General features: G+C 36.9%; 1 protein-coding gene across 1 annotated transcript in view; it reads left to right on the top strand.

The window, feature by feature from the left end:
• The window catches only part of ATP13A3 (ATPase type 13A3), a 34,082-nt gene extending 23,012 nt beyond the window's left edge, over positions 1-11,070 (top strand). Inside the window, exons 23-31 of the mRNA XM_010290455.1 lie at positions 515-557; positions 655-764; positions 1,582-1,678; positions 2,574-2,646; positions 3,483-3,660; positions 4,325-4,512; positions 4,966-5,054; positions 5,249-5,329; positions 10,873-11,070. Coding sequence (XP_010288757.1) covers positions 515-557; positions 655-764; positions 1,582-1,678; positions 2,574-2,646; positions 3,483-3,660; positions 4,325-4,512; positions 4,966-5,054; positions 5,249-5,329; positions 10,873-11,070 — 1,057 coding nt within the window. The remainder of the gene's footprint in view (positions 1-514; positions 558-654; positions 765-1,581; positions 1,679-2,573; positions 2,647-3,482; positions 3,661-4,324; positions 4,513-4,965; positions 5,055-5,248; positions 5,330-10,872) is intronic.
• The last annotated feature ends 203 nt before the right edge of the window (positions 11,071-11,273 follow it).

The raw sequence follows: 11,273 nt of genomic DNA, 5'->3' as shown, positions 1-11,273 counted from the left end.
CAGGAATGAGAGCAGTACCATCTGCTGGCTAGCTGCGAAAGTTTCAGAATTTCCGTGAAGTTATAAATGATGAATAACTAAACAGACTAACATATCTTATAACTCTGGTTGCTTGGCTTAATAAACACATCCATCCAGTGTCTTCTGTGTGTTAAAGAAGTTTTAATGGGATGACTTAAGTTCACATATGTTCAGTATAATGTCTGATGTCAGGCCTTGTAGCTATACAAAATACTACAAAAGTCTCTTTGCCTAGAGCAAGATGCTTTAGACCACTTTTGGAATGATAGAGGGCTGATAACTATTATTGGTATGATTGACCTGGCTAAATTGTGTTACTTTTCTGCCTACTTATATGTACATGGGAACAGTAATTGCTTTCAGCATTAATGATCACTCATTATTATGCAAACCCTGAAAAAGTTAAATAATATAGAAGTATTTAATGAAATAAGCTAAATGGACTATGGTTAAGGAATGGTCCATAATGCTGACACCTGTTTGGTTTTTTTAGTTACTATGTCGGCATGTGTGGAGATGGAGCAAATGACTGTGGCGTAAGTTTATTTTTATTTTCCATACAGAACTGTTCAGCTAAATTCTATGTCTGAAAGCAAGTTTTAAAATGTTCTCTATTTCAATGTTAACTGGCAGGCGCTAAAGAGGGCACATGGTGGTATATCTCTCTCTGAACTTGAGGCTTCTGTGGCGTCACCGTTCACTTCCAGGACACCTAGTATTTCCTGCGTGCCAAAGCTGATCAGGTAATGTCACTTACTGTGAACTTAAATGCGTCTGTGTAACTCTTTTTTTCATACCCTATACCAGCATATGTTTGGTGCTGTAGGAGGCCAGTTTGAATTACAGAAAAAGCCATATATTTTTAGTAGTTCTTTTTCTTTACTGAAGGTACTCTGAGCAAAGGCTTTCCATAGTGCGATTTACTATTTTGTTATAAACCCGAGTGTGAACGAGTTTCTACACAATAGTATTTGATTTGATGTCTTAGTGACTAGGCTAGTTTCCAGAAAGCCTGTGTGTAATGGCAAGCAGTAAAATTCTTCAGATAAGTACTCAGCACCATATAAAGTAGAAGACAAATTTTCTAGATTAGGTTTGATAATTTTTTGATTCTAGAATTGGAAGCTAGGTAATAATTTTGGATAAAGGTCAGCCAGAGAAGAATCGAGTTAAGTCTGTGTGGAACTAATGAAGTAATGCATGCTCAGAAGCATTTCTGAAGTCAGCAACTCTGTGGCTGACTGCACATTCATTTAATCCACATAGTAAACTAGGGCTTCATAGATGCTTTTGCAAGCAGACCTTAATTTTAAAACCTCTGTTGGAAAACCACATGAAGTCCAGAGAACACCAAAGTAAGGCGGTGGCTCAGTTCAGAAGGCATGCTCACAACTTTGATGTACTTGAAAGTGTACCATTCCACCCCTTTTTCTCGGTCTTTAGCTAATGTCCCTCAAAGGGTTTGCTGATGTGTTTAATTGCAACTAACGATCTGTTAAGCAGAATTTAACTGCTTGCACAGAAAGCTTTCTAGTTACGTGATTGCATTTGTTTTGACAGGGAAGGCCGTGCTGCTTTAATAACTTCCTTCTGTGTATTTAAGTTCATGGCATTATACAGCATTATCCAGTACATCAGTGTTACTCTGCTATATTCTGTAAGTATTCTCTAAGTGCTTGAGCAGTGTCAATGTAATTTGGAGATTTGAAAATTGATAGATATTTAAAATAAATTGTTGCAAGTCTCTTGTGTACACAACACCCGCATTCTAAAAGCTGTCTTTGGACTAAAAGTATTGTTAGTATTTTTTGCCTTTTTAAAAAAATATTAACTGTATGAAAAAGATGGTAGCATCTATTTTAAAAAGGTAATAATTAAAACCTGTGAATATAAAGTAGGTACAGTGGGAAGTCCAAATAAGCATATAAATTGAACAAAAATACAATTATTTAAAAACTGTCAGCATTTTAAAATAGTGTAACTTTATTTAAAGGGCAATGCATTACTTTTATGTGAGGATTGAAAGAGAGCAGCCTGTAAGTATTGAGTTAGGCGTGGGGGAAAAAAAAAGCAAAGTAGAGTATTTCCTGTTAATACGATTGAATTTACAGTATGGCATATGGTAGAAATACTGTATTTTAATTTGTATTCTGAGTAAGTTAAACACACAAAGTTTTAAAGGACCTTTGAGGTGGTAATTTTGACAACTGTATGACTACATGGTGAGGTTATGGTGTTGAGAGAACTGTGGGCCTAAGCTGTTATTTTATTGTTTTGTAGGATTCAGTAATGTAAGTTTGGTTATAAACAAATCTCAATTGCAAATAGCTTATGCATCTTGAAACTGAAATTCTTTCATACCTTAATACTTGAGGAACTGGCCTGTGAATTGTAGAGTACTCAAGACTCCTGTAGATAAAGGAAGCCAGTTTGACAAGAGACTCTCTTGTTTATAGCATGAAATTTAAAGAATTAATGCTGTAGGAATGTCACTGTAAGATGTTTCTGTCTGTGAAAAAATTACCAATGTGTCAGTTGTGATTTCTGTCTAGATCCTGAGCAATTTGGGAGATTTCCAGTTTCTCTTCATTGATTTGGCAATCATTTTGGTGGTTGTCTTCACTAGTAAGTATGTGCTGAATTACTCTGCTGGCTTCTATGAAGCAGTTTTTGCTTGGTCAAATTTTCTTTAATATCTAATTACATGCTGTTTGGAGTAAGCACTGTGACATACAGTTAAGATGTTACGACTGCTAGAGTATATGCATTAAAAAAGCCCCAACCCACTATGTACTGCGTTAGATTAATCTGAAGTTTGTGAAATGTTGTCATATAAAAAGCAGATTGTGGGCATGATCTTAGAAAAGTAGTTCTTCACAGTATAGGAAGTCATAAATCTCTACTGACATGAGGAAACTCTTTTTGGAATCAAAATGGGAGTTGTTGCAATGTTGTCTTTCTCAAATGTTTTGATTTCTTGCATTTTTAGTTGAATTTCTGTCCACAAAATGTTATACTCGAAAACTGTTATCTAGTGAAGTATTTGATTCCACATGTGAACCTAGCACTCAGTTTACTGGCTAACAGTAGAATTCCATTTTCAAGTTAATAGAAACAGATTCTTTAAAGCAACGGCAGACCAAAACTGAGGAGACGAGCTGTAAGTCCTTGTGCCAGACAAAGGGAATTTGGCCAGACACTACTAATTCTTTAAGTCTCATGGCTTCTATTATTGTCCCCTGCAATCCTGTGGTGCTGGGGGTAACCAGCCTGTAGAAGGCACTGTGGCATTATTCTAGTGTGGTATAATCTTTTCAAGGTGGTTTCACACTTGCAGTTCTGGACTAATTTTTAAAGTGATGTCATGAGCAAGCCATTCTAATTCCACAGAATGAGAACAGGGTAAACTCTTGAAAACCATAATGATGTAATGCATATTTTATTTTTCTTTCTCTTTGCAGTGAGTCTGAACCCTGCTTGGAAGGAGCTCGTTGCACGAAGGCCTCCATCAGGTCTTATCTCAGGTCCACTTTTGTGTTCCGTTTTGTCTCAGATCATCATCTGCCTTGCTTTCCAAACCTTCGGGTTTTTTTGGGTCAAGCAGCAGTCCTGGTATGAACCTTGGACAACGGAATCTGAGTAAGTGTTTTGGTGGCTCCATGCAGGACACAGTAATGGTCAGAAAGCTATCGGTAATAATTAGAGCAATTCATTGACCCCTTTTGGGGACTTTGTAAATAAGGCATCTGTATGGCAGCTTGTTAGTCTGCTGAATTTTTTGTGAAAAGCATACTAATACATAGGAGTTACCCAATGGCTGAAATGCAAAACTGGGTCAGAGCCAGACTGCAGGCTCTTCAGACTTTGGGACAGTTGAGATCAAAACTTGAAATTAATGGTTCAGACCTATTTCAACTCTTCTACATTATAAAGTTTTGTTTTCCTGTTAGAGATCCAATAAATCAAATTAATATTTCTGAAAATGAAGATGTGTTTTTATGTTTTCTTAGCTTGCAATATTTTCTTACTTGTCTTGAAAGTGTATCTACAGTAGTAGTTTCTAAACAGTTCATGTAGTGAACTTACAGGCTGGAAGCATAGAAGTACTGGAAGCTAAGGATTCACAAAAATTGCCACCTCCCTGCCAGTGTTTTGAGTTATTTCTTACTACCTGTAGTAGGTTTTCAAAGATAAGCTTTTTTTTTTACTATTGGAGCAATTTGTTCTGTCATTACTTTTGTTAATAAGTAGGCCTTGTTTGCATTTTCTCCTTAACTCTGTTAATGTTCTTTTGATATTGTAGTGCCTGTAATGTATTGGATGCCACGAACGCCAGCTCTGCACACCAGGGGAATGAGACTCTTCATGATGAACATTACATTAAAAATTATGAAAACACAACTTTGTTTTTTATATCCAGCTTTCAGTACCTCATAGTGGCAATTGTCTTTTCTAAAGGAAAGCCCTTTAGACAACCATGCTACAAAAACTGTAAGTCCTTTCTTACTATGTACAGTTGCAAGTAAAACTCCAAGTGACTGTGCACTTATTTATCCGTGGCTTGGTTACAATTCTGTTGTGCCACTTCAGCAGTAATAGTGTTGCTAGGAGAACGTAGTACGATTATCCTCTGGTAATCAGAGGTAGAAATAGGGAAGTATTAGACTGTGTGGAGAAATTTGTGTTAATAGTTGCTTTGTTTGTAGAAGTATATCCATGTATACATTTCAGCTCCACAAGTGAGCCAGTGAGAAATTGAGTCTGGCCTTTTGTCTCTTTATGGCTATCAGCACAGCTTGTATTGCCAAGATCTGCCTGGAAGGGGTTTAGAGGGAGAAAAGAGGTTATTTCCAGGGAGTAATGAACAAATGATACATGGAAAAACTGTCTAAAACTGTGATTGTGAGATGGTCTGATTAAAATATTTTTTTTCTTCTTTTACAGTTCTGTTTGTTGTATCTGTGATAGTTCTTTATGTCTTCATATTTTTCATCATGTTGCATCCTGTTGAATCTATTGACACATTTCTTGAGGTAAGATTCAGCAGATACGCGGGCGTCTGTACCTCCTGGGGTAACTGGTCGGCTGCCTTTTGGGCAAGCTTGGCCCCTTTGGAGCCCTAACTTCGCATCTCCGTGGAGGGAAGGGAGAATTTATAATTCTGATCCTGTTTTGAATGTCTGTTTACTTATGTGTATTGCTAACCTCTGGCAACTTTTTCTCACAGCTCGTGTGTGTGCCATATGAGTGGCGCTTAAGAATTCTCATCATTGTTATTCTCAATGCAATTGTGTCCGTGCTGACGGAGGTAAGAAATTCAAATGGATAAAATGTTTGTCTGTTAAGTGAGTTTTTCTTCAGGGTACATGTTTGTGTTTTGTTTAGAAGGTCTCTCTCTTCACAGCATGCCAGTGTAAGTGGCTACTGTTTTCTTAAGTTTGTATTCCTCAAAATGTCCTTGTAGGCTAGATTTCAGGTGTCAAAATTCTTGTGTTAAAAGCATAATTTAAAAACCTTTTTTATTGATTGAAAAAAAGAGAGGCGGAAAAGTTGAAAGACTTGGAAGTTAATTCCACTATTTCATAGGGCAATACTCTCCATATTTATTTGCTGTGTTAATTCAGTTCAGAATAACATAACACAGTGAAGAACTATATAAAACCATTAGGGGAGCCCATCTTTATTCAGTTGGCTCATACACATAGCTTGTTGTTCAGAATAGTGCAGGTCTATATAACCTTTATATAACTTGTTAATCTAATCTGATCCAAGTCCAGAAGTAGAGATGTTTATGCAGATCTGCTTTTTGCAGCCCTGAGCTTGTCCAAAATCAGTCACTCTGGATATTGACCTCTTCTGCTGTAATTCCAGAGCTAATGTGGGCAGAAATATGCCCTACCTTTCAACCAGGTACCCCGTGTTGTTTCCAACGGTTGGAGTTTGACAGATATATCTTCCGGAATGAGTCTGGATTCAAAGCCAGTCATTTATTCCTGTGGTTAGTTCTTGTCCCTGTTAAATTGATGCCTTGTATTCAGGTTGGAAATATTTGAGGTTTGGTTGCAGCCATTAGTCGCTATTTTGCTTCTGCAAAATGAAAAAAACTTTCAACATTATCTAGTGCTTGCACACTACAATTATCTGTTTTTACTGTATAACACTTTCTGCAGCTTCTAGTCAGTATTTCTATTACTACGTGAGGGATTGCTATCAAGGTAACCAGCATAATGTTTGCTTGGATTGTACCATTTTGGCTTTTGAAAGTTACTACAGCATTAATATTCTTTCCAGTTGACTAGCTTTTTCCCTTTTATTTGTGACTTAGTAAAAATAAAATCAACAAAGCGGGAGGGTGATACTTTAATGAAAATTATCAAGACTTTGTGTTCAAAATGTTGTTCCAAGTAGAATTTACAATATATTCTATTATGTTGCTGCCTATTGGAACATGTTTTTCAATGTTTTCATGTGATGGACAATAACTTTTCCAAAACATGGCAGTAGATACTAATTTTTTTGGCCTTTGCCTTGTTGTTAACAAGTCTATCCTCTCCTAAAGATCCTGTCCCTTTCTTATGTTGTCCTGTATTTACTCTAACCCTGCTTGTGATGTTTTCATTTATGCCCTTTAATTCTTTCATGTTTTGGTACTACTAAACTCTTTAATAGTTTTCTTTTTTTGCCTTCTTTTTTATTTTTTAATAGTTAAATGTTCTGTATATTGCTGTCTTTGCTGCTGAAACAGAATAGTTATTCTGAAGCTGCAGAATCATGGCTTTTTTGTGTTTTGATAAATTTAAAACAAACCTCCTGGATAGAAATATTTTTTTCCTGTTTACTTTTTGTAGTCAGTTTGGGTGTGTTTATTACCATCTCTGGGAAATCAACCTTTTTTAAGCACTAAGATTATTTCTTAGATGCATGAAGTATAAATAGGTGGTAGTTACAATTTTCAGTCCAGTGATAAATGTTACTGGGAGAAATAAACTTACCTTCTGCTGAAAAATTACTTTGTTCTGCAGATGATATTTCTAACTTGTATACAATCTGGTGATGTTTCTGTTCTGGCAGTGTAAGGGCTCTAGTAGAAAGTTTGTATGGTGTGTCAGTCCATGTATTGGCATGCGCATCTCAAGGACAAATGGTTCTTCTCTGGCTTAAATGTTTATAAGGTTCCATTCCTGGGCCTTGTTGGTTGCCACATCAGTCTGTAAATGTCTGAGTTTCTAGTAAGCATAACCTAAGCAATATAATTATTGTAGGGCATTTGCATTCACCCAGTATTTTAAACCCCACCCCCCTCTTTTTCCTATGCAGGTTTGAGTTAGCATCTTTCAACATTTTAGTCACTTAATCGTCCTTACCAAAACTGGTAGGATGATTTGGCACATTCCTTTTAACCTGACTTTCCTATTTATCTTGTTTCTCATACTTAAGGAGTAGAATAGAAGTAATTCTATAATTTAATTTTCTTCATGTTAATTGTTTGGGATGTTCTGCTTTCACTTGAAACCTATTTCTTCTACTTTCACTGTTAGTTGAATACTTTAGACCTAAGTTGTCTTAGTGTGCAGCAGGTATTCTACAGAGCAGGTGTTCTACAGAAGCATTGTCGAGTGATCCTCAAATCCCAAACCTTGTTTTACAGTAACACGCTTCACCATCCTTAACTTCAACCCGCTTTTGTCCCATCTTTAGAACTGTATGTGTCCAACTCCAGCAGTATTACTCTGGGCTCCCTGGAGCTCTTCCATGTGGTCCCAACTCATTGGGTCCAATGAGTTACGTAGAAATCGCAGGCTATTTCATTCCTTCACTTCCAGTATAGCTCACTGCCCTTCTGTCCTTGTGTGCCCGGCTGCGTTTGCTGCTCACTACGCTTTTCGCTACAGAATTACTGAGTGCCACAGGTCATGTTATCAGTATCTCAGAAAAGATGCTAGTGGCATCTCCTTATTTCTTTTAACAAGGTGTTCCATAGGTGTATCATATATATTGCCTCTTTAAGTGTCTCGTAGCGATGGGATAAACAAGGGATTGGATCTATCTTTTGTCACGCTTTCCAGTTTGACACTTGTGTCATACTATACTCATACATAGTTTCTTATTTGCTTCTACCACTGGAATGATTTCTGAATGTGGTTGTCCGAAACATGTTTTCTGAAATGTTGTGTAAAGCTTTTGCTCCTTCCATGTGGGTGCCAGACTAGGTTCACCAAGCACGCATATTCTTTCTGCCAGATGATAGAAAATACTGCATAATGGAGGCAGATCTTAGCAGATGTTCCTCCTTACCCCAGTGCCTGATATAGACATACTTAAACCAGACTGGCTTAAAAAATGAACATCTAACAAGTTGAAGATTTGTTGGCAAATGCTTTATGAAAGCACTATAAAATTCTGGTATATTATAAAATCATAAACATTGTAAAATCTGTTCTAAAAGTCTGGCTAATCAGCTCCCCTTTCTCAAGCGGTTAGTCAGATGTTAGAAATGGAATCTGTCCAAAGATCAGAGTTGCAGTCTCAAGGCCATGGAAGATACAGGTTCACACCTGTGTTGCCAGATTCATTCAGGGCTCTCGAGCCTGCCTACACAGCCATATGAGAATATCCAGATGTACTGAACATACCGTTCCACTTCTCCTCTTTTTTGCAAAATCTGGAATGGCTCCTACAGAATTCCTTATTCCGTCAGACCTCCTTGATGGTGGCTCACCTTTGCCATCCCACTGAAGCCTTTCTGGGAATGTCACTGGTTTAAAACAAACTGTGAAAAAAGCATAGCTCCAGGATGAAGTATACTCTGAGGTTAAAGGTGGTTTGATGGGAAACTGCTTTAAGCATTCATGTCTGCCATGCTTCACGGGTTATGGGTTGTGGTTTTTTTTTTTTGAGAGTATTGAAACACATTAAGAATGTATATTTATGATTTTTACCTGTATCGATGGATGCAGTTTTGGTCATTGACGCTATTGATTTAAAGTACATGTTCATATTCTTAAATCTCATGTGGACACTTTAAGAACGAGAATGTTTATCACTTAAGTACTGACAAATAATGTAAACTCCATTTTGCCTGGCACTGAATTAGTTATGCCTAACACACTATTTCAGGTTTTATTTGTAATATGCACACTAACAACAAATGATCATTAGTTTCTTTAATTCTTCCTGCTCACTGCAATGTCTCACAGAATGTCCTCCTTGATATGATCCTTTGGAAGGTTGTGTTCAATCGAGACAAACAAGGAGAATATCGCCTCACCATACCCCAGCCGCCTCAGGTTGGAGACTAGTATTTTGCTGTCATCATTTGAGTGCATGCAGATTAATTCAGTTTGTCTTTTTTTATGATCTATAAGTGTCTGTTGCCTTATCTTAAGACTGTTTAAATTAGCTTTCTGTAACTTGAATAATAAAAGGAAAAGCTTCTGGTTTTATGTTTTTCTCCTTGTTGACACTTAAAGAATTTAGCTCTGTATACAAGAGCTGCGAAGCAAACCCAGAGAATTGCTTTTAAGACTTTTCTTACTTTATCTGCAGTTTGCACATTTAGCAAATTTTATTTGCGTTGTCATAAGTTAGCACGCTAGGACTGGGAACATCTTGATTTGCTTGGAAGCAGAATTGCTGATGCTGGGTCTAATCCAGTTCTGTGTTAAATTGATTTGGTTTAGGGTTTTAGAACATAGTCTGTGCGAGCAGTAGCTTATAACATGTACAAATGAAATGAAACAAAATGGCAAATGAAAGTATGTTATTACTACTTCAGATGGTTTAGGAGACTGAAGGATTTAGCTTCTGCTTTTCAGGTGACCATAAATCTTGGTCTGGTCTGCCCCTCTGTCATCAATACGTGAAGGATATCTACGTGAACCCCATAAAAACTAGCTTTTTCTTTTTTAAGCCTGTTGGCTTATTACTTTTAGCTGGTTGTACATTTGTTCTTGTTAGTTACGATGGTTTACTTCTCAGCAGTAAATTTTATTAAATGTATTCACTTCAGATTCACATTTGTCCTTTTGAGGCTGTTCAAGAAAAAATTGCTTTCTGTCCACTGAAGAATGGAAGTTGGTTTAAGGCTCATGTCTGGTTCAGTTCCCTAACTGATAGAAATTCAGAGCATGAATTAAAATGTATAGAATGTATCTCCATTTAAAATGTCATCCCAGATGACTACAGGTAGTCTCTGAGACATGAGAGGAATCCAGTCATGAGAGTGAGGAACAGTGTTTCTTTTCTCCAGCTAGTTAAGTTACATGCATTTAGGACTAAGAGGGGAAAAATCTGAAGGAAGACTTAAGTTCAATAATTTGTGCCTGTTTTAATAACTATTAATACCTGCAGGACTTAGGTTTCACAGTATTCACAAGTTAAATTCTGCCACTTGTGGGTGGCTGGCTGCCTCTTCAGTTAAACAATTCATTGCTTAAAAACTGTTTTGAGATTCTGGGAATTTGACTGCTTTTTCTAGACCAGGTTTTTATTCTTCAGTAGTAACATCATTTAACGGTATCTGTTACACCTGTTTTTATTGAAAAACAACAATGACAGTTTTTATTGAAAGCGTTACAAAATATGCATGAAAGCTGTTTGTGACCTTAGATGTTACTGTAATGCAGTGTACTTGGGTTTTTGTAATGTTTTTTTAAATGTCATTGCTACCATAGTATAGAAGAGGTAACACAACAGCAGAGTTTCTGTACTATACTTTCTAGGTCCAGTGTGACAATGACAAGTTAATTAGAAACTAAAATAGTAGTTTTTCTTCTAGCGTTTTACTGTGTTGTTAGTTACACTAACTTTTTCTTACGGTAATCCAATTTTCAAATCTGTTCACTTCTGCAGGAGGCTGTGGATCGCTGTGGAGTCTGTTTCCTTTCTTCCCTGTTTGGTTGTAGAGAGAAGACACCAAAAGCCAAGTATATGCATCTAGCTCAGGAACTGCTGGTTGATCCAGAATGGCCACCAAAACCCAGAACAACAACAGAAGCGAAAGTACCATCCCAAGGAAATGGTTCATATCAAATCATCACTGTAACGTAACAGCAGATCTCAGTGGCATGTGTCTTTAGTAGTATTCAGAAGAATGTAACTTCAAGGCTTTATTTGAAATTGCAGTATACTAAATGTCAAATTCTAATGCAGATATTTCCAACTGTTTTGTCTCTCTGAATACGAAGTTCAGAGACAGACATCTTATGGTTATACATTTTAAAAATGTAAGTTACCTTAGGCAGAACAAAAAT

Source organism: Phaethon lepturus, unplaced genomic scaffold, assembly GCF_000687285.1.
Source record: "Phaethon lepturus isolate BGI_N335 unplaced genomic scaffold, ASM68728v1 scaffold21667, whole genome shotgun sequence".
In the NCBI taxonomy this organism is placed as follows: domain Eukaryota; kingdom Metazoa; phylum Chordata; class Aves; order Phaethontiformes; family Phaethontidae; genus Phaethon; species Phaethon lepturus.
The sequence above is the reverse complement of the archived record's forward strand: the minus strand, read 5'-3'. Positions and strand labels throughout refer to the sequence as shown.